A 24278-nucleotide genomic window follows, 5' to 3' on the forward strand; every position below is an offset into this window, starting at 1 on the left:
ACACACTCACAAGTAAAATTCTGTTTATAACACTGGGTCGGTGTCAACAAAATATATTTATAGAGTTTTGCATAGCCTGTACTTTCTGCCAAAACCAACTGTATTTCCTTATATCAACATTTCTAAACATTTTTGTCAAAAATTCATGGGAATAATCAATGCAATAATTTCCTCCATGACATGTGCATTATAGTAGCCAAAACTTTAGAATTATTTGATGTTCTGGTGTTGTGGGCACTGTAGGGGTGTATTGATTATGATCAACCGTAACTTTCGGGGGCTCCGTAAAGAACATGTCCATCAAGATTATCAAACAAACAAAGTACAGTACAGTAGTTCCATGCAAAGCTAAAAGACGCATGTTGCATATTATTCTAATTAAAGCTGGATACATAACATCAATGCAAATCGCTTCAGAAGCTACGACACTATATCCTACAATGGCCTTAACCAACACACCCACTCACCTTGTCCATGTGAACAAGTCAAGGACTTACTATATTTCTGACCTGCACTTCATTAAACCCTCTGAGCTACTGTATCTGTATGCTAATATAAGCAGCAGCTTAATCATCTGTTTCTGTGTCTGAGCTGTGTATAAAGCTGAGGTAGGAACATTTTATTGTTTTATATTTATGAATGTATATTCATAAATGTCAATTGTAGTACTCATTATTTTGTCATCACTGTGTCGGCCAGAAAACAGCACGCTATTCTTTTGTGATGTTTTTTTGTGAAGCTGTTAAACGTTAGATAAGAAGATTTACACTGGCTTTGTTGATTAACAGAAAATAAAAAAATATATCTGAAAACATTATTAGATATCATCTGTCATAATTAGAAAAAATATAATCAATACTGTAATAGACAAAAAGACAGTTGTGCATTTCTCGAGTATTTCATACATAATAATCGCCTGAAAGGGAGGGTCTCACCTGTCACAGACATAAACTAAACTGTGGTAATGATGTTTTTGATTATTATATAACAGTTGTATGTTATATATTTTCATATAATAGTATAGACTTTTTTTAACCCAATTGTTATAGTTTGCTTGCTAAGTGTCATAGTAGAAGTCACAAGATTAGGGTCAGCCTAGGAAACTAAAAGCCTGGTTTACAGCTACACAACACAAAGTCTGTTTACTAAAAAATAGTTAACACTAGAGAGGTTTAATGTTTACAATAACCCCAGTCGGTAGTTTAACCTTTATCCTACAGAAGCACTATATGTATCAGAGAGGAATTGTTTGTTAGCTTTCAATAGGATTATGCTTAATGTTTGATTTATAATTTAGAGTTGAGTTCTTAGAGTATATGGGCAAGGTTACAGACAGAGCAGTAAAACCAGTAAATTATTTGTATTCATATTTTAAAATGCAAAGAAAGGCAAACAAGTTTGACAGAAACAGGCTTTTACCATAATCATGTACTGTACTGTAACTCATGAGAACACTTTCTGTAGTTGAACAGCTAGTACTGTACTTCGTAGTCAAACCATTAAAATAAACAATCAGGCATTGTGGGTCCTTTATTAAACAGTGCCAAAAACATTAAAATATCTTGCAAAATCCAAAGTTAGATTAAACAGAGCTACAGTGTGACAATAAGGCAACATTATAATATATCATTTGAATGGCTCAGGTGGCCAACATACACAGCCTTGATTGTGTTCAAGTAATATACTGTATGTTCTTTTTATTACATTATTTTAAAATTTCCATTTTGTTGTTTTTGTTGTTTGTTGCCTGGGTAAACCCTGTGTGTAGGTGTTAGCAGTGAGGAAATCTTATTTGTATGTACATTTACATTAAACAAATTAGAGCTGGCGTAGTAACTTGTGTGTTTCCGTGTAACACTAAAAAACAAGCCGGTTGGTCTCCCTCATCTCTAACTCAGTGTCAGGCTTCGGCAGATGTCGGACCCACATGTACAGTACACTTATTGTATCGACGTAGTCAGGCAGTCCAGGTCATACACAGTGAGTCTCAATACTTCAGGCACCAAAAGGGACAGGCAAACTCAGATCCAGTAAACAGGCAGGGGTTCGGTACACAGGTAAACTCGGCAGAGGTACAGGCTAGGGCTAGGCAAAACTCGAGGTCAGACGGTCAGAATATTACCACTGGATCCAAGGCGAAGGTACAGACGAGGAACAGGCAGGAATCGGAGGTCAATGACGGACGTGATCAGAAAACAAGATGACTATACTAGAACGCTGGAATGTGGTACAGAGACTCGAATCTGGCAACTAGAGTGTGTAAGAGGTGGAGGATATATACTGGTGTGGATTACTAATTACAGACAGGTGTGGATGATGGGAACCGGTAATGACAGGGAAAAAGCTGAGATGAGGTATGAACAGGAAGTCCTTTCAGAGTAAAACAGGAACCAGCACAGATCGTGACACTCAGAGGGCAATGCATTCATTGGTATTAAATATCAACACTACATTTCACTTGTCAGGCCAAAGGACAACTTTTCTAATTTAGCCCACTTCATCTGATATGAAAGCTGATGGGAGAGTTAGGTAGGAATAAGATTTTGTTTAAAGGTCACTACAGAAAAGCAGGGCCAAGGTAAAAAACAGAATGAACTCACTGACTGAAAAGTACTGTACTGTAAGTCAACAGACAGACTGCCAACTCAGAAAACAGATGGACAGGTAAGGCACACGTGAAGACTTGCAGGGGCAAATGATTGATATGGCGTACCTATTAGTAAATATTAACCACAGAACAGGTTTTTGCAAAGTTAAGGTTTCTGCACAGTTAAGGTTTTTGTGTTAAAGTTTCCAGTTGTAGGCGGCACAACGAGAAGGTCCTGGGTTAAATTCCTGGGGCGGACTTGGTGCCTTTCTGTGTGGAGTTTGTAAGTTTTACCCATGTTTCAGTGGGTTCTCTTTGGGTTCTCCAGCTTCCTCCCATGGTCCAAAAACATTTTTTGGTCACTCTAGATTGCCCATAGATGTGGTTGTTAACAGACCTGCAATGGACTGGGGACCTGGGTTACCCTGCCTCTCGCCCGTAGATTCACCCCTCACCCCCCGTGACCCCACATGGGTACAAGCGGTGGAAGATGGATAGATGTTCTCTATAGTGTTTTTGGTTTTTTACTCTGTCTTTTTTTACTGCTGTAAAACAAAATATTCCTTCCCACTGAGGGTTAAATGAAGTAATAATAATCGAATCTAGTCTTATCTAATCTACTGTACATGTAGTCCTGAAAATCTGATTGCAATTTAGCCTTTGGGCTTTTCTTGCAGCTAGCTGCAGTTGTCAAATGTATTGGGGAATTTTTACTCATTTTCCACTTATATGAGGGAAATGCATATAGATTTACTGTAGGTTTCCTGTTTCTTGTTTCCTGCCGGGGCCGATCTGGTTTGCCATGGTTTAATCTGAGCCTTCCTCCTAGTCCTCCCTCTGCCCACCTAAACTTGCCACAGGCCCCCCTGTGGTTCTCTGTTTGTCCACCCAACCCTACTATGTTGTGGACTGTTGTGTAAATTTCCAATAAAGAAGCTTCATCTTGAACCTGGTTACTGGCCTTTGGAGTTACTACACTCACCCGTTGTGGTGGAAAATTTCCATAAAGAAGTAGATGAGAGAGAGTTGTCCTTTTGTGCGATTTATTGAAATAATAAAGAAAATAAAAATAATGGGGAAAGCAAATAAAAAGCATGGATGTTGATCGTGCACATCAACAAACCAAAAACCAGCTGGGGAGATCAGTGCACACACCACGAAGGTGTGATGCAAAGAGCCCACGATCCTCAAGTTGCTTCTGCCTTTTAGCTTCTCTGTCCGACTAGGGTGGAATGTCTTTCTAACCCAATCAAATTACATGCACCATCTTCTCCCTGTCGCAGTGTGTGTGAAGATATTTACATTCTCACACCTGCATCGCTGACGTCCAACTATCTGTGAGAAAGGAGCACCAAGTCTCAACAGACAGAGACACAACTCCTCTACCTTGGGTTTGGGAGCTAGAGTTGAGAGTCTATCAGGCAGAGACAACCATTGAACAATGTAGGTGAAATGTCAAATGCATACAGTAAGACAAAACACAAGATATTAATTGCAGAACATAAGTCATAAATCATATAATAACTGCATAGAAATAAGGAAGACACAATTTTTCCCATAACACTCCCCCCTTTTGATTACACATTAATCAAACCCTAAAAGAATAAAAATTGTCAACACTACATTCTGTAATAAAAGACCCTTGCAAATGAACCAATAAGGGTATTAACTCATCAAGATTCAAAATACACCTTCACATAAAATGCAAGTAACTTAGGGACAAAAGGTTGGGAGCTGTTTTTGGTGGGTAGTTATACAAGAATAACCTCTGTATGAGCACGTGAAGAAAATAAGCCAATAATCATATTTGTATCAGATTATATTTCGTGATCCGATAGCCTAAGACCATCGTCAAAGTCATTAAGTGAATTAGAGTTGGGGTTTTTGAACATAGTGCATTGTGTCATTTGATACGAGAGTGTTGCTGAGGTCGCACGCATGATGAGACCTCTAACCAGCGGGATAACGCAACAACCAAACAAGAGAATCACAGGCATCTCAATGATAAAGGAAACAGCTGCGGACATGAGAACAGATTTCCATTTTCCAGACATTTCGTCTAGCCAATTCCAAGAGAAGGAATCTATACCAGAGTTAGCTGAGATTCTGAAGGCCGTGTAGCGCCTTCGCCACAATACCATTAGAATCAGTGTTATTCAGGATGTAAGTACAACATGCCTCTCCAAACATAACACAAACGCCTCTTTTCTCTGCTAACAACCTGTCTATGGCCATTCAATTGTAATGTAATAAATACAATTAATGTATGATAGCCATAGGTTTCCGGTGGGGTTCTGTATCATATAATCTTAAGATAGATTTCATACTTTCGGATCTTTAATTGTACATTTGCGTCTAGAGCGAATAGGAGATTCAGGGATTTAACCAGAATGAGGATGCATATTTCCGCTTGTGTTGTCTTTCATCTGTAGATGAAGGATAAAAAAATTTTTGTAGCAGTGAATAAAGTGATTGTGAGCAAATCAAACACCAAATCAACTTTAGGATATTTAAACTCAGTGTTGTTGTTGTTGTGAATTTTCTCATTCAAAAGTAGTGTGTAAAGTTACATAGAAACATCATATGATCAAGGCAATAATCAGAGTAACATAAAATGTCTAACGCAACAAGGTTACAATTGATGTCTTGTAACAATCTGCTTCTTCTTATTGAACAGTAGTGTTAGATTGTTTCCAACCTTTGTGTTGAAGTATTGATTGTTCGTTGGAGTTCTTCAGGTTGTGATCAGCTGATCACAGAGACACTTGGGATTCGTTATCACCGCCAGGTTTCCTCCCAATGTCGTCTGAGTCACTGTCACTCCCGTGATGTGAAGAGTCTACACGTCGTCCAGCGTCGGCAACTCAAGGCTGCTCGTGTGTGTGTTTTCTCAGGAGCGTGTGTGTAGATGTATGGTCTGATAGTGTGATTCACCGGTGCAGTTTCAGAAGGACCTGGAAGGGGCTTCGCCACCGTTTGGAGTCCCAGCGCTTCCTCCTGAACTCCTTAACAATCGCCCAGTCTCCTGGTTGGATGGTGTAATGGTCCTGTCGCCTGTTTTCACCTGTTGGGAAATCTGAATTGTGGGGAAAAGGTGTTTGGGCGGCACGGCTTCCATCAGGCCCATACCAGACTCCATGGCTACAGGTGGAACCATTCGTCTGCCAGAGTCTGCGTTCCTGTGAGGTACAAAATGTTTAAAGCACAGGGAGATGAGGAAGGAAAGGGTAGAGAGAGTTGGAGAGGGAACAAGGATCAGGAGAGGGAGGGGTTGTTGGGCAGCGACCTTCGCAGCAGCGTCTGCAGCTGCATGTCGGCAGAAACAAAGTTGTCACTGATGGTGTGAGTCGGACAGTTACAAACAGCATTAGCTGTAGGTACTGTAGCAGGACAGCGTCCAGCAAAGCAGAACCGTATCATGATGTGAGATAGGTTTGCAATCAGACTTCAAAAGCTTCCTATGCTTCCACAGAGAACCAAAGTGTCACAAGCATCTGTGGAGTCCATGTAGATGGTAACAGACTCTCCTTCTGCTAGTTTACCAGCTTCAGTCAATACGATCAACTCTGCAGCCTGAGCAGAGTAGTGTCTTAGCAAAGAGCCAGACTTCAAGACGACCTCTTGATAGTAATGTTCAGCATGTTGAGCAAGGTGGTGTTGTATCTAAGCCATCGGGCTGTAGAAAAATGTGATGTTTTCTATTCCAAAAGAATCAAAGACACAGTATGAGGACAAAAGAACAGAAGTCGTACAACCTGATTTCTCATCCACTGTTTGAGTGAAAGGCTGCATAGGGTCAGATCAGGGAGACCCAAAGTAGGAGCCGACTGAAGTGCAAGCTTGAGGTCAGTGAACGTTGTTCAGCCTCAGACGTCCACGTGAGACCAGAAGTGGACGATGAAGACGTCTGCATCAGAACCCTGAGTGGGGCCTCAAAGACATTTAAGTTAGGAATGAGGTTCCTACAATAAAAACGAAGACCTAGAAAAGATAAGCTGTTTATACGTGCACAGTTTAGGCAGGTCTCAAATTGCTTCAACTCTGTTGGGTGAGATGGATTTGCCATCAGCTGTAATTACAATGACCCAGAAAAATAACCTTTGTCTGAACAAAGTGTAATTTAGACAGGCTCTCTTTGTGGCCTGTAGCATCCAATGTTTCAGTATCTTAGTGGTGTCTGCAGTAACGCCATCTATGGCTTCTTTCAAGAGGGTCTTGTTGTTTACATGGTCTGTGGTCAGATTTAGGTGTGATGACCACTGGTTCACATCCTCTGATCAAACCTACATCATATGTGTGTGAGCCACAGGGAAGCAGGGCTTCCTGTAAGGCTGAGTGTTGGGTCAGAGCGTCCTCTGAAAAATAAAAATAAAAACAAAAGCATGTAATGTGGGTGAATACGTCACATGGGGTCGGAAGTCGTTCACCAGTCTCCACCCCGTTGACATCTGATCACGAAAGGACCCACGTCCTGCATCTGTCTCCATCATGTTTTCACAGAGGGACGTGTGGAACTGTAGAATAAACATCAAAAATCTTTTTGTTCGTTAGTAAAAGAAATCGCAAGCGCAGACCTGTGTTCATCCCAAAAGAGGGAAGCTGAGGTCAGTTTGTTAGTGTGTGTGAAATCATAAACAAGCTGTGATGCAGCCTGTGTGAGGGCCTCAGTTACAGCCCCCCCTCAGCAGCCAATGATAAGAGCACAGCTGAGCTGAAGTTAACACCAACAAAAGAGGGATTATTTAGAACGTCTGTAGATGTAACCTGCACTCCGTCTGGAGTGGAAATCAATCAAATACTTAATTTACACATGAGATCTCTTCCTAAAAATTTAACTGGGCACAAGTTTGAAAGCAAAAATAAATCTCAAGGTGTCTTCCTGTCAGATGTTGCACAAGACGGTGAAACAGTAAGTTTTTCTTTAATAGTCTGGTACGTACAGTAATTATTATTACTTCTCTCTAATAGTCGTCTTCCCTTTAATAGTCATTAATAGTCTGTTTCAGTCGGTTTCAGTCTTCCTATGGTCTTGTTTTGTTTTTCTACAGTCTGGCCAGACAAACCTATATTGTGCACAAGTATTTTTAGAAACATGAAGGATTTTATTACTGAATTTGTTGCAAGTTAAAATAGTTTGAACCCATCAGACTGTAAAGTCATGCAGCAGTTGTCATTTAGCTGTTTGTCATCATTTTAAAATCACTCTGCGGGATTTTTCGAACAAAAAGCGATTCTTCATTGCGAGCAGATAAGCATGAACATGAATTTGAGCGTGTATCAGCTGTAAGCGTGTTTCTTCATTGCGTGTATGAATGTGTGTGTATGTTTGCGGTACCGTCTTCTACGTCACGTGAAAAGGAACCGTCACCTTCCTCCTTCCCCAACCATCAGTCTGATGTGAGCGCCAGTGGGTGAAGCCTTTCGATGGGACAGTTGTTCCTCGATGACAGACCTTTCCTGGATCCTCAGATGCAGCTCTTTTGGGCCGATCACGTCTGAAGCCTCTCCTGTTGTTTGAACCAGTGTCTGTGTCAGAGCACGTCTTCTCACTCTGCTGTTGCTCTGTCCTTGTTTTCCTTTGCTGATTGTCATAAGCAGGTGTCTGTCAGACACACACGCTTGTAGTAGCTGGTTCATCTGATGAGCCCAGAACGTGACGGCTGCAGACGTTGTGGGAGTCTGTGAGGCGTCCATGCTGTGGTCTGTGTCCTCCAGCTGCTGTGGTGTCAGAGCTTCCACCCTGTTCTGGTTGTTGGTCGGCGCTTCTTCTCCTTTGGTTCTTCTGCTGACGGTGGGAAAGGAGTCCAGATCCGGATTTACCCTCATCGCGCTCAGTTCTGCATTAGGACAAAGAGCAGAAACAATGGGAGCATTTGCTCTTGGCATGATATGTGTGTGTGTGTGTGTGTGTGTGTGTGTGTGTGTGTGTGTGTGTGTGTGTGTGGCAGAGTGCAAACAATTCTTCCCCAGAGTTGTTATCTCCTTTTTTTCCTGTTACTCTCATCTCTCTTTTGTTTCTTTTAGGGCTTTAGTTTTGATAGTTATGCTTTTTCAGATCTTTTCTTTTGTCTCTAATTTTTTTCTTTTAAGGTGCGTATGTCCTTTTACACTAAGCGATTCTCCTTTGAACCCATAACCAGTTTCCCACTCATGGAAACATGAAACGCATTAATAACCATATTAACTTTTTACTTTAATTACGTTTAGTTTTGTACGGTTGCTGTCTGGTGGTGAAGACTCAAATTGCCCCGAACCCGTCTTTCAGAGTCCGGCGGTTTCCTGCCTTAGATTTTTTGTGTGTTCCGGCCGGAACCTTCCCAAAATGCCTTTTTATCGGACGTCTCCGTAAAAAGGGAACCAACCTGATCTGGCGACAGAGCCTTTCCCGAAGTATTTCCTCAACATTAGGCCCCTCTAGGCCCGGGTCCCTCGTATCTTGAAAATACTTCACTCTGCAAACGCGCTCCCTCTTTCAGAAGCCGTCTTTTATACTCAGTCCCCCACGTGTGGACCACGCACAGATCAAAAAAACATGTCTGTATCCTCAGTACAGACGGAAGCTCGGTTCCACGAGCCAACCCTTAGCAACCGACATCTCACTACCCAGAGCAGACTTTCACCTAATTAATAGAAATAGAAATAAGGAAGACACAATTTTCCCATAACACCCATGCCTTCCTGTACAGTATGTTTTGTCTTACTATATACTTCACAATCATCCACACAATTTACACACAAACTGTCAGGTTGTCTACGTGGATCACAACAGGTCATGGCATGCCCCATGACTTTTTCAACTTCAGTCATTGTCACGGTTTAAGGTTTTCTTTGGAAGAGGTGATTTGTTTTGAGTATAATGTTACTGTATGTGAAGGTAAAACCATGTTGTCATACTCTTGTCAAAAGCTAACGTTTAGTGTTAGAAGGCTAAAAGATGTAAGTGTCAGGCTTATCCTTACATGTTATCTTGTGCCCCCGCCTTAATTTACCTATGAAATTGTATGTTCCTAGGTGCACCTCACTTGGTTGTTTACAGTATTTTTAGATATTGATTCACTTTTCCTTTTAGTTCTGTAAAAGTTAATTTGGTTAGTAGACAGGTTTATCCAAGGAGGCAAAACTTAACATCAGGGCAATGGGTTATGATGCAAATCTGCTAATACAGAACAGCAAGTCAGATCCACATGTCAAAATAACACTTTCAAAAGGGTACAACAGAGAGAAAACATTACGAGCGTATTCAACTTAATTTAATTGTTGAAAGGTATTATTATAGACAACTGACATTTTGCTAATCATTGCACTGTATTTGTATTGAAATCCTCCTTACAGTTGTTTTGGTGAATAGCTGACGCTAACTTTTATTTGTTGTTCTCCTCAGAAAGAATGTATTCCTGGGTATTTGTAATTATAATGGGAGCACTGTGCACCTGTTCTAAGGTAAATATGTCTGTCATACATGCATATATGTAAGCACAAGCTGATAACGTATATAAAGTTGTTGTAAAAATGTTCTGCTATAAATACACCTCATTTATATGCATTTATATGTGATGCACATTTTCTGTTCAGATTATCCATATGACAGTATAACTAATTATTTTGTGTAACTAAATTGCCATTGCAGGTCTCTGCAGCAGGTAAGACATTTAACTACACAACCATACTGTACAAGATTAATTGAGTAAAATATTTTACTAAAATAGAAAAAGTTTAATGTTGTTTTAGGTGATTCCTACGATGGTGAGTTGGGGATGGAGGCTAACATCACACTAGATGTGCAGACCATTCTGACCAGTTTGAATACATCACAAGGACTTATAGTGACCAATTTAAATGGAGCTAACAACACAGTGACCTTCTTAAAAGAGGAAGTAGCAGCAGGTACCATGTTGGGCAATTCCTTTTTTTCTACGATTAGAGCCATGACATAGTTTAGAAAAAGATATGTTAAACGTTGGCATTGATCGATAGCGCCATATATAATATAATCAAGCAGCCTTTCAACAAAACCGCTTTACTTTGAAGGGATTTTCTGTTTTTAGTTTTTGAGTGTTAACACTGCAACCATGATTACTGTTGCCACCCTAGCTTACTACTGTAACTATAATTGTAACTTTATTTAAGCACTTTAAAAACAACAGAACAAACAAAGTGCTGTAGAGATAAAAGCTTCAAGTTAAGCATAAAATACAACGAGTAGAAACATAGAACAATTATATATTAAGACAAGAGCAAGTTATAATAAAATAAATAAATAATAAATAAAGCAAATAAATAAAATGATGCCAACTCAAACTTTGTTAAAAGCCAGCGCAAACAAGTGGGTTTTAAGAAGAGATTTAAAAATAGGCAAAAATGAGGCTGATCTGAGTGACCGTGATGGAACATACAGTATGGGTGCAGGAGCCCTGCAGAGAGGTACAATGAGGCACCCCCATTTAAGCATTTGAAAACAAAAAAAAGAAAATCGATCCTAAAATGCCCAGACAACCAGTGAAGTGAGGATCAAAGAGTGCTCAGAGTGCCTGTACTCAGAGTGCCTGTTAAAAGAGGTCCAGCAGGATTTTGGACGAGTTGTAAACTGGAGACAGACGATTTACTAGGACCAAAATAAAGTGCATTACAGTAATCCATCCAGGTGGTAACAAAGGCATGGATTACTGTTTCAAAGTGTTGTTTAGAGGGAATGAGCATCAACACGTCAGTCTTAGAGTCATTAAAATGCAAGACGTTTAGTGCCATCCAGGTCTTAATGTCCGTCAAACATTCCGGCAATGTCTTGGCAGAGAAACCATCATTTTTAATTAAAAAATGTGGTGTTTTATGTTATACTATTAACATTCTTTCTATCCCTTATACGGGAAAATATAATTGTTTCTAAAAAAAAAATCCAACTAATGATGCTATAATGTTTGTGATCACACTTTACTAGAGGTAAGGCAGCAAAACACAAGTACAGATCCTAATCCACAACAACAACAATCAGTCAGAAAGATAAGTCCTACAAAAAATATTAAGGTTAAGGCAGGATAGATGTGCATCAAAGAGACACACTGCCAGAAAGCTTTAGAGAGGCAACCCAAACATACACAAGTTGGAGATGAGTAAAATCCAAGCAGTACTTTACCAGATAAATTATAATGTATATTTTTGCTTTTTTTCTAGAGTGCCTCATTATTGGAAGTGACAGTAGCTGCAACTGCTCTACTGGCTACACTTGGAGCAACGACGTGTGCTACACTTACAGCTGTTGCAATGATAGTACTTGCACAGCAAATGTGTCCTACATAACACCACTCTGCATTCCCAAAGTCAAAGGTAACATTTTATTTATACTGGTGCAAATGGTAAAAGAAAAAAAAATGAGACAGATCAACACAAACTGAAAAAAACAAAATCAGAGAAAATGTGTTCTCAATTCTGTGTTTTATTTATTTGATTCTATTTACATTATTTGTATCCCTTTTATGGAAAAATATGACTGTTTCTAAAAAAAACTGCAACTAATGATGCTATAATGTTTGTGATCACAGTTCAAATCGATGGCTCAGTTACCTTCTATTCAACATGGGATTCACATAATACTGATTTGGTTTGTCTTTCTTCTTGAATATATAATATTCCTTTTATATATTTGGCAGAATACTAAACTCAAATGTTTTTAACAATGTTCATTTACTACAAAGATTGGAAACAGCCTTCGAAGTCTGAATGGCCTTCAGGCCCTGACTGTAACAAAGAGGTATTTAACTTTGCAATGTTCGCTGTAACTTACAAAACGCCTAAACTTGACCTTCACTGTCATTTGTCATCATAAAAAAAAACTTTTCTCTGTTTCCCAAAAATATTTTCTATAATAGTTAATACAAGTTCTATTTGAGTTTTATTTTTTCAATTATTCTTTTCACATTTTACAGTACCACCCAATCTGCAGCTATTCTGGCAAACGTCAGTGTTAAGATTGTGACCTCAAAACTTCAAGACTTAATTAACAATCTACAAATAAGTCTTAATGCTACAATTATGGTCAACATTCTAGGTCAGTGAAAACATTATTGTTCTTTGTTGTGAATTTATAATGTGTACGTGAACTTGAGTTTAAACATGTTCCATTCAAGAGGTCATCATACATGAAAACCCTTACAAATCTGACACTGAGGCTTTTTAGAGATATGGCAAAAAAGGTGACAAGATATCACAATAATACACCAGAGTCACTCCATTTTCTTTTTTGTATAGGAATGGTCACTATATTGTCTCCTAACACTTCAGTATGCTATGAGTCCAGCACAGTACTCAAATGCACTCTTGAGCAGAAGACAGACAGTGCTGGTTGGACACTAAATCAGAATGGGCTCAACCCTGGCATTGTTGTCCAACTGAACAACAGCTGTGCCCCAACAGAAAGCAGCTCTTGTACTGCCCTTACACTTCAGAAGGTGACAGGCGCCTGGGCAGGCAAGTACCAACGTGTTTTACAGTAAATACATACAGTACATACAGTACAAGCTACGTACGCACATACATACATACATACATGCAGACATACCTACATGTGTGGCAGTGTTAATATTGGACTATTATGGGATGTTGTTAGTTGAATCATCAGTAACAATGCAGAATACCTTTGGATTATCAGGTTCACTGTCTTTTTATTATACATATTTCAAACAAATGTTTTTCAGGTACATACAAATGTACATTCACTACTGGGTCAGTTACACACACAGCCACGACACAACTAGATGTTTCACTCTTGCCTGATGTGATCACCATGGAGACTAGTCCTCTCACAGCAGACTGTTCGCAACTGCCCAAAAATATTCCATTAACTGTTTCTACCACCATCCTACCAAGTTCAGGGAACTATGTGGTTTGGTGGAACTGTAGTTCTGGGATTAGTACGTGTGAACTAAACAGCCCAGGTAAGGCTCATCTATAGTATGTCTCAGATTTCTCTTTTTTGGAGTACAGATTTTTTCTTTTTTGCAGTGTCTTCAAATCACTCGTACTGTAATAGAACTTAGGACAACTGTACTATGTGCTCTTGAACTAACATTTTTTGTTGTTGATGTTTCTGTCACAGCTAACAACAAATGCAATGCAATCATCAGTTGCCCACAAAACTCTGTTCCACTGTTTGTTAATGTGACTTTCAAAAACACGAAAGGCCAAACTAAAACTGCACAAGTGTCTATCCCAGTCATTTCTGGTACCTACTATTTTACAGATGTTTACAAATCATTTAGAGGTTGGATTATTCAGTACATGTAATACAATTACGCTAGCTGTTAGAATACTTAATAGTAACATTTTAGAACAACTTATTCTTTAATGTTTTTGATTGTCTTGAATTAATGATGCTGTGCTTTTTTCAAAAGCCCAAAGCAGATTTTGCCAAAGTGAGGACATTTGGCCAAAAACCCCAATTGGATACACTGTGTTTAATCTGACATGTGCCACAGGCAGATCTGGCAATAAGTCACGTTATTGTGACAATACTGGGTGGCAACCGGTCTTTGACAACTGTGTTAACGAAGAGTTGAATAAAGCTTTAAATGACGCAAATGTAAGTATGGCCTTAGAGCCTTGGAATTTTTGGAAGGTAGCTGAACATTATTTTATTCAACAAATTAAAACTTGTATGCAAAAATGCATACAAGTTTTAACTAGATTAAAACATCCTACCCTTGAAAACTACTGTAAAAGAGCATGCAATAGATGTTCGTAGGTGGATAGATTTTCTGTGACTGTGACTTTGAAACTCAGGCGTCTAGCCATCAAATTGCTAAACCTTTGTTGTCATTGATTTTAACTAAATCTACTACACGCTACTTTCTGTTAACAACAGCTAATGTAATCCATAAAATTTGTACTGATAGCAACAACTGTATAAAAAGCCTGCTCAAATGTAACATAACATTTTGTTTTTTTGGTCTTTGTTTACTCTAGAACTTCCTGATGGGACTGGGGGGCACTCAAGAAAAGGCCACTACCATATTTGAAACAATCAGAAACACTTCAAACACTGGTTCCAATACTAGTATTGCTGACATTTCTGCATCCATTAACGTTCTAAATGTTATGGCCCAAGCTTCGGAAAATATTGTCTTAACAGATTCAATCTTCCCCGTAAGCCACAACTCACTATTATTGCTTAAGTATTTCCATGTATCTGTGGTTTATGGGTTATCGGTCTTGCCTCACAGCAAAAAGGATTTTAATTCCCAGCTTAAGATAAGTGCGGGTCACTTAGAAATGTACTTATTTTTGACAGAAAGGCACCTTTTTTTTGCAATGTACGATTCAGGAATACACTGTTTACATCACTAATGTGTTAACGACTATTCTAGCTGCAAATGTCTGATTTTTGCTGCAATATTTACTTAGGTGTATAGAGGCCCATTTCCAGCAACTGTCACTGCAGTGTCGTAATGGTACAATGTGTCGGATCATTGCGTCAGAAGGCCCAGATTACCAGATTTCCTCAACAAATTAACGTCCAGAATGCCAAAGGCCTGCAATGCTGTGATTGCTGCAAATGGAGGATTCTTTGACGGGAGCAAAGTTTGAGGATTAAAAAAAAACATTATTTCAAGTACAAATCATTATTTTTAGGTATTATTTTTAAATCACACATGCTCGTCACAAGGTGCTGGTGCAGGACCACATAGATAGACAGCAGCTTCTGCAGCAGTTTGGATTAAAAGGATTCCAACTTTTTATTTTTACCAATTCTAAGGCATCACATATAGAAAGGATGCTCCTTATTTTAGCAATATTCATAAAGTCGATTACCTTCATATGCATATGGAAGATTTAGAGAAGAGATATACTGTACAGTACTGGTAAATATAACAAAGATTATTGGGGCAAGAAATAATTGATATAATTCTGTAGATATTGGGCAGATTGAATGTTGGTTATAAACATTTTAAATGTGGTGCAGGTGTTATCAATTGTTGTGCTCTTTTTCTTCACACAATAATTAGCAAAAGACACGTAAGATATTTAATTAGCAATATCTTCAACCTTGTTCTTTATTCTGTTTCAGACTTTTGTTAATGCAGCCAGCAATATGGTGAACCAGACCTGGAAGGCAGTCAACACGTCTATTCTTTATTCAATGTCATCAAGTTATCTTCAGTCTGTGGAGAATCTAGTAGCGAACATCAAGGTCAACGGCAGCCAAGGGGTTGACAGTACAAACATGAACCTCACGTTCTGCTCCGGTGCTGAATGTCACATGACCGTATTTGACATTGCTGTGAATATAAACATGACCAATGGAACACTGAAAGTTTTTGCTGTGAAAAATCTAGTGGATAAGTTAAACAATAACTACAAGAACACGGATGCTACTGCCCTCTTATCGGCCACACTGCAGGATAACAATGATTCATCTTTAAAAATTGAACTGGATTTTCCTAATGAGGGACGAAGCCTAAATAAAGCAGTGTGTGTGTTCTGGAACACCACAGACATGGATTGGTCAGATCTAGGATGCACTGTCAACATCAGTGATGAAAACCACACAGTGTGTGTGTGCAACCACCTGACTTCCTTTTCTGTGCTCATATCCAAGGATGAGGTATCTCCATTTAATACCATTCTAGAAATAATCACCAATGTGGGCCTGGCTGTGTCCATCTTCTCCCTGATGATCTTCCTGACTATTGAGTGTCTTGTCTGGTCGGCTGTAGTCAAGACCAACCTTGCCCATTTTCGTCACACAGCTATGGTGAACATTGCCACGTTCCTTTTGCTAGCAGACATCAGTTTTCTGGCTTCTACTCGTCCTGGAATTCTCCCAGACATCTGGTGCCTAATCTTGACTATGTGCAAACACCTGTTTTATTTGGCCATGTTTTGCTGGATGCTGTGCCTGAGCATCATGCTTGTCCACCAGCTCATCTTTGTTTTCAGCCCACTGAGCAAAAGAGTTTTCATAGTCTTCTCCAGCATTGTGGGTTATATTCTCCCACTGCTAATAGTGGGATCAAGCTATGCGTACAGTATCTACATGGGAAAACCCTATTATAATAAAGAAACATGCTGGCTCATCTTTAATAACGGCTTGGATAGCTCCATACATGCTTTTCTTCTCCCTGTGGGAACAATTATTTTGACTAATATCTTCTCCATGATGGTCATCATTTTTACATTGGTGAAGTCCTGGGTCCCCAGCACCAATAAAGCAGATGACAAAATGACAGCCAAAAGCATGTTGAAGGTGGTGGTCGTTTTAACACCCATATTTGGAATAACATGGATTATTGGCTTTTTTCAACTCCTGTATCCCGAAATAGATCCACTGAAGTTCTTTTTCACCATCCTCAATTCTTTTCAGGTAATTTCAAAAGCAAACCCACTATGTAGTATTAGTATTTATAGCATGTGTAGCAATCATTTATTTATGGTTTTTGTGCCTTCAACTCAAAAACATTTGTCGTTCCACAACTAAGGAATGCTTAGAATAAACTAGTACTGTAGGTTCTTTATTCTCATAATATTTGTACTAATAACTGACAATAAAACTTACATGCATTATAAGAAAAACACTTTCAGACGGTAGACTTGTCAGAATGTGGTCATAGTTGTCTGGGTACTGAGCCTTAACAAATACCAATGGGGAGAGATTTTGTCTCAGAGGTCAGAGGGAAAGAAAAACAAATCAAGGAGAAACTCAAAATAAAACATGGCCTTTGCTTAATTTAAAAAAATTAGCAAGTACAGTAGGAGCAATCCCAACACTAAGTATATACTGTATGTACTGTACTGTCTTTCTATATGTTACCTGGAGTGTTTGAAAAGATAAAACATACATTGCATCCATACAGTATATGTTTTAACCACTGCAACACTGAGGCAGGAGCTAGTCCAACCCAATTCCAGAACACCGAGATACAGCTAGCACAATGAACACTTTTCTACGTACTCTAGCTCGGATTAAATGCATTTGCAGTTTGCCACTGGAGCTTGTTGTGCAACATATTATATACTGTTTGATATATAGTTTAATTGATTTGAATATCATTCTTTTGCAGGGCATTTTTATTTTGCTAACAGGATGTTTCACAGAGCAGAAGGTAGGTTTTTCATTTTACATTAAGTAAATCTGCTTTACTTCATTGTTGTTTAGATAGAAATAGTAAAATTCAGGGTTAAATGTGCATGGGTTGTGTCAGGACTCGGGCAGGCGGCGGACCCACATGCACAGCACGACGGCAGGATTATGATAAAAGAGGTTTATTCTTTAAGGCACGGTCAGACGGTCCAGGTCATACACACAGGATCACGGCAAAAGCACAGGCAGGGATAAGGCACACTCACGGTCAGTAGATAATCCAGGGTCGGGCAGGATACACGGTGCAAACAGGAATGAAACACGAGAAACACGAACACTCAGGGAACTCAGGAAACTAGGGACGCTCAACTCAGGAACACATGAAACTAGGAACTAACGAACTCGACAATCTGGCAGGGAACTAAGGACACAGGTGGTGGTTAAATACACAGTGACTTGATGACTAACAGAGTGCAGGTGTGGGTAATGACCAGGTGAAGCAGGGACAGCTGTGACAGGACATGAACCGGAAGTGAAGCTTGAGCAGACACAGAAACCAGGAGACTACCAAAATAAAACAGGAAACCACTAGAAACACAAAGCCAGATCATGACAGTACCCCCCCCCCTATGGCGCCTTCCACGGCGCCCACGGAAGCCCCCCCCCCCAAACCAGGGCGGGCGGAGGGTGGTCCCAGGAGGAGGGACCGAATCCCAACCCCTCAAGGCAAACGAGCAGGGTGGGTGGAGGGAGGACCGGAGGAGGGCCAAAACAAGAGTCCCCATGACATGACAAAAGTCCACGACCAGGAAAACAACAACGACGTCTCGCCGCTCCCTCTTAAGGCGGGTGGAGACGCGGCGAGATCCTGCCCAGCCGCCGCTGAGGCAGAGGGGCACACCCAGTGCCCCTGGGCTTGACCAGCGTCCACGGGGATCCCCCCCAACGGCGATGTCCTCCTGGGGGACGCCGATCCAGGAGGCTGAGGAGTCGAGGCGGACGACGCCGCAGGAGGCAGCGCCATCCACGCAGCAGGAGGCGCCGAGGGCGAGACCACCAGTCCGGCAGCCGAGACAAGGACGAGGCAGGAACCAGCGGCGTCCTCCTTGGACCACCGCGACGAGAGACAGGAACCAGCGGCGTCCTCCCTGGACCACCGCGACGAGAGACAGGAACCAGCGGCGTCCTCCTTGGACCACCGCGACGAGAGACAGGAACCAGCGGCGTCCTCCTTGGACCACCGCGACGAGAGACAGGAACCAGCGGCGTCCTCCTTGGACCACCGCGACGAGAGACAGGAACCAGCGGCGTCCTCCTTGGACCACCGCGACGAGAGACTGGAACCGAAGCAGATGCGGTCAGCGCCGGACCACCAGGAATCAAAGCAGATGCGGTCAGCGCCGGACCGCCAGGAACCGATGCAGGTGCGTCGGGAGCTGCGACGGGAACGACCCCCTCCTGGGGTTCGACAGGAACTAATGCAGGTGCGGCCGGAGCCGGGCCGCCAGGAACCGATGCCGGTGCGGCCGGAGCCGGACCGCCAGGAACCGATGCCGGTGCGGCCGGAGCCGGACCGCCAGGAACCGATGCCGGTGCGGCCGGAGCCGGACCGCCAGGAACCGATGCCGGTGCAGCGGGAGCTGCGGCGGGCGCGACCCCCTCCTGGAGGTCCGCCGGAACTGCGGCTGGCGCGACCCCCTCCTGGAGGTCCGCCGGAACTGCGGCTGGCGCGACCCCCTCCTGGAGGTCCGCCGGAACTGCGGCTGGCGCGACCCCCTCCTGGAGGTCCGCCGGAACTGCGGCTGGCGCGACCCCCTCCTGGAGGTCCGCAGGGACTGCGGCTGGCGCGACCCCCTCCTGGAGGTGCGCAGGGACTGCGGCTGGCGCGACCTCCTCCTGGAGGTGCGCAGGGACTGCGGCGGGGCGGACCCCCTCCTGGGGGTCCGCCGGGACTGCGGCGGGCGCGACCCCCTCCTGGGGGTCCGCCGGGACTGCGGCGGGCGCGACCCCCTCCTGGGGGTCCGCCGGGACTGCGGCGGGCGCGACCCCCTCCTGGGGGTCCGCCGGGACTGCGGCGGGCGCGACCCCCTCCTGGGGGTCCGCCGGGACTGCGGTTGGCGCGACCCCCTCCTGGAGGTCCGCCGGAACTGCGGTTGGCGCGACCTCCTCCTGGAGGTCCGCCGGGACTGCGGCAGGCGCGACCCCCTCCTGGGGGTCCGCCGGGACTGCGACGGGCGCGACCCCCTCCTGGGGGTCCGCCGGAACTGCGGTTGGCGCGACCCCCTCCTGGAGGTCCGCCGGAACTGCGGTTGGCGCGACCTCCTCCTGGAGGTGCGCAGGAACTGCAGCAGGCGCTGCCTCCTCCTGGAGGCCGGCGGGCGCTGTGGCTCCGAGGGTGACAGGGACTGGAACGACCGCTACAGGGCCGACGGGAACGGGACCAGAGACAGGGGCGACCTCTACTTGGCCGACGGGAACGCCCTCAACTTGGCCGACGGGAACGCCCTCAACTTGGCCGACGGGAACGCCCTCAACTTGGCCTACGGGAACGCCCTCAACTCGGCCGACAGGGACAGGAACTGGAACGACCTCAACTTGGCCGACAGGGACAGGAACTGGAACGACCTCAACTTGGCCGACAGGGACAGGAACTGGAACGACCTCAACATGGCCGACAGGAACAGGAACGACCTCAACATGGCCGACAGGAACAGGAACGACCTCAACATGGCCGACAGGAACAGGAACGGCATCTACTTGGCCGACAGGAACAGGAACGGCATCTACTTGGCCGACAGGAACAGGAACGGCATCTACTTGGCCGACAGGAACAGGAACGGCAACTACTTGGCCGACAGGAACAGGAACGGCCGCAACATGGCCGACAGGAACAGGAACGGCCGCAACATGGCCGACAGGAACTGGAACGGCCGCAACATGGCCGACAGGAACTGGAACGGCCGCAACATGGCCGACAGGAACTGGAACGGCCGCAACATGGCCGACAGGAACTGGAACGGCCGCAACATGGCCGACAGGGACTGGAACGGCCGCAACATGGCCGACAGGGACTGGAACGGCCGCAACATGGCCGACAGGGACTGGAACGGCCGCAACATGGCCGACAGGGACTGGAACGGCCGCAACATGGCCGACAGGGACTGGAACGGCCGCAACATGGCCGACAGGAACTGGAACGGCGTCCCCTCCGGAGCTGGCATGACAGCTTACAGCTGCCGAGCTCGACGGGGGAGACGTCGGGCCTGATTGGGTGGGGCTAACAGTCGTCAGACGGACGGTGCCCTCTGACGGGGACAAGGACTGAGCGACACACGGCTGAACTGGGGTCTGGGCAACACACGGCTGAACTGGGGTCTGGGCAACACACGGCTGAACTGGGGTCTGGGCAACACACGGCTGAACTGGGGTCTGGGCAACACACGGCTGAACTGGGGTCTGGGCAACACACGGCTGAACTGGGGTCTGGGCAACACACGGCTGAACTGGGGTCTGGGCAACACACGGCTGAACTGGGGTCTGGGCAACACACGGCTGAACTGGGGTCTGGGCAACACACGGCTGAACTGGGGTCTGGGCAACACACGGCTGAACTGGGGTCTGAGCAGCGCGCGGCTGAGCTGGGGTCTGAGCAGCGCGCGGCTGAGCTGGAGACTGAGCAGCGCGCGGCTGAGCTGGAGACTGAGTAGCGCGCGGCTGAACTGGAGACTGAACAGCGCGCGGCTGAACTGGAGACTGAACAGCGCGCGGCTGAACTGGAGACTGAGAAGCGCGCGGCTGAACTGGAGACTGAGCAGCGCGCGGCTGAACTGGAGACTGAGCAGCGCGCGGCTGAACTGGAGACTGAGCAGCGCGCGGCTGAACTGGAGACTGAGCAGCGCGCGGCTGAACTGGAGACTGAGCAGCGCGCGGCTGAACTGGAGACTGAGCAGCGCGCGGCTGAACTGGAGACTGAGCAGCGCGCGGCTGAACTGGAGACTGAGGACCGCGTGAGAGCAGGAAATCCTCCCAGGGAAACAACCATGGAGCTGGGCAGGTTGATGCAGGCACGACGATCCGACGGGGCGGGGAGGAGGAAACCGAAACCATCGGCGGTGCGACCGGCGCTGGCGTGGTGCAGAGCGCGTCGCTTAGCTCGTCAGACTTCGCGCACAGTCGCTCATAGAGGCGACGAACACTGGGGTGATCTAACGCGGTGTCATCGTCCTCCAGCGTCAATATCGCCACCTCCACGGCGCAGCGCTGGTCCTCCGGGTTACTAGCCCGTCGGTAATCCTCCGCGAGGATCTCGAAATAAACATGTAGGTCGCTGGGTAGCTCGGCGCAGGTAAACTCCATACTTCCGCGGGAGAGTTATATTCGCCGTAAAAAAACAAGGAAAAACAGTCACTGACCTGACCGGAGGCTAAGTGCTGGCTGGGTCCAAGTTTGGCCAGATTGTTCTGTCAGGACTCGGGCAGGCGGCGGACCCACATGCACAGCACGACGGCAGGATTATGATAAAAGAGGTTTATTCTTTAAGGCACGGTCAGACGGTCCAGGTCATACACACAGGATCACGGCAAAAGCACAGGCAGGGATAAGGCACACTCACGGTCAGTAGATAATCCAGGGTCGGGCAGGATACACGGTGCAAACAGGAATGAAACACGAGAAACACGAACACTCAGGGAACTCAGGAAACTAGGGACGCTCAACTCAGGAACACATGAAACTAGGAACTAACGAACTCGACAATCTGGCAGGGAACTAAGGACACAGGTGGTGGTTAAATACACAGTGACTTGATGACTAACAGAGTGCAGGTGTGGGTAATGACCAGGTGAAGCAGGGACAGCTGTGACAGGACATGAACCGGAAGTGAAGCTTGAGCAGACACAGAAACCAGGAGACTACCAAAATAAAACAGGAAACCACTAGAAACACAAAGCCAGATCATGACAGGTTGAATGCTTGAATAGCCTTGTTTTTAGAGTTACAGTCTAAACAATGGAAGCCATGTTTTATGATTGGGCCCCAACAAAAGAAATGTTGCCAGTTATTATGTTCTTTTATTTAAATCAAACAATATGTGTTGTTAATAACAGATCCGTGAGGAACTGTATAAGATGCTAACGGTAAGTTCACTACTACTATTCAAGTTTACTTTAACATCAAAAGATTGATATCAGAAAAGCTCTGATCGACAGGCAAAGTCTGTCAATATGACAGACTCAACTACCTTCTATGGTAGGTGAGCAAAAGTAGATTTAGGTTTGGCGTAATTTAAAAGTACAGAATCAAAATAGCTATGTTTATATCCATTGTCTGATTTGCATGAAAAATAATGCCTCTTCAACATGTAGCAAAATTAAATGTGATACTGTAGTTTTACCCTCCCAATACCAAGCCTAAATATGCATAATAATACAGTTTATTTTTGTTCTTAGGCGAAGTCGAACGGAACCTATGATTCCACTAAGAATTTGATTTCAGCCACAGACACAAGAGTGAAATAAGGTCAGTGATATTGTCAGATAATTATTGTTGATGCGTTTGCTGAATAATAAATGGTAAATGTTTTTGAAGGAACATACTGTATCTTGTTTTTCAGCGAGTCCATAGGAGCTGACTTCTCCACCCAAGAGAAACTTCATGGACTTGTACTATATGAAACATTATCAAACAAACAAACATCAAACATGTTAGTTTCTCTCAGTCTAACTGTGAGATATTAATTGATAATGATTTTTGCTTTCTGATGTAAAGTACGGTAAAGATACTGTATTCTGGAAACTGCCAAATATGGAGGGATTCATCTTCTGGAAACCACGGAAGTACAAAAAGTGTTAATAGACAGCGTTAATTTTAGGCTAGTTCATCTATATCTATATGAACATGCAACAATCTAATACAACATGAAGTACAATATAGCAGGTACTACTGTATTTGTCATGAGGTATGCAGCAACGTTCAGTGACGAACACTGCTACAACAATCGTTTTTTTACCAAGCTATGTTTAATTGTAGTACATAAGAAATGCTTGTTACATGTAAAAGTTACATATGCATTTAATATTACTATTGGAATTAAAATATTTTTCTGGGTTTTAGGAACTTGGATTTTTCCCACATTTTAAATAGAGTATGCATGCATACAGCTCTATTTGTAGCCTACACAAAAGAAGGTCATGGACCTTACCGTTTGTTTAAATATATGTCATCTCATCATTTAAATGTACTAAAGTGCTATGGGTTCTTTTTTATTTAGGGGGTATGTAAATACTGTAACCATAATGTCTTCTTCTCTTTCGGGTTTTCCCATCAGGGGTCGCCACAGCGTATCATCCTTTTCCACCTCATTCTATCCTGGGCATCATGTCCTTTGTTATCACATCCATTTATCTCCTCCTTGTTTGTCCTCTTGTCCTCATGCCTGTCAGCTCCATCTCTAACATCCTTCTACCAATATATTCACTCTTCCTCCTCTGCACATGTCCAAACCATCTCAGTCTGGCCTCTCTGCATTTGTTGCTGACACAGGCAACGCGAGCCGTCCCTCTGATGAACCCGTTCTCGATCCTGTCCAACCTCGTCACTCCTAAGGAGAACCTCAAAGTCTTC

General features: G+C 43.8%; 1 protein-coding gene across 3 annotated transcripts; it reads left to right on the top strand.

The window, feature by feature from the left end:
* Window positions 1–468: 468 nt before the first annotated feature.
* On the top strand, window positions 469–23762 carry LOC114849587 (adhesion G-protein coupled receptor F1-like). Of its 3 annotated transcripts, XM_041069648.2 has the most exons (18): window positions 469–608; window positions 9969–10027; window positions 10215–10227; window positions 10316–10471; window positions 11756–11908; window positions 12124–12182; window positions 12277–12332; window positions 12508–12629; window positions 12830–13048; window positions 13276–13515; window positions 13677–13802; window positions 13972–14159; window positions 14543–14722; window positions 15645–16940; window positions 17638–17679; window positions 22763–22792; window positions 23105–23174; window positions 23269–23762. In XM_041069648.2, exons 2-17 carry the CDS (start codon window positions 9974–9976, stop codon window positions 23171–23173), a joined length of 3003 nt encoding a protein of 1000 aa, XP_040925582.1. In that variant the 5' UTR covers window positions 469–608; window positions 9969–9973; the 3' UTR covers window position 23174; window positions 23269–23762. The 3 variants fall into 3 exon arrangements, 2 of the variants coding, with proteins under 2 accessions (XP_040925582.1, XP_055362480.1); XM_055506505.1 differs by lacking the exon at window positions 469–608 and having other exon boundaries at window positions 9840–10027; XR_005897350.2 differs by lacking the exons at window positions 22763–22792; window positions 23105–23174; window positions 23269–23762 and adding an exon at window positions 22620–22741 and having other exon boundaries at window positions 17638–17768.
* Window positions 23763–24278: the final 516 nt, after the last annotated feature.

This window comes from Betta splendens, chromosome 24, assembly GCF_900634795.4.
Source record: "Betta splendens chromosome 24, fBetSpl5.4, whole genome shotgun sequence".
Taxonomy (NCBI): Eukaryota; Metazoa; Chordata; class Actinopteri; order Anabantiformes; family Osphronemidae; genus Betta; species Betta splendens.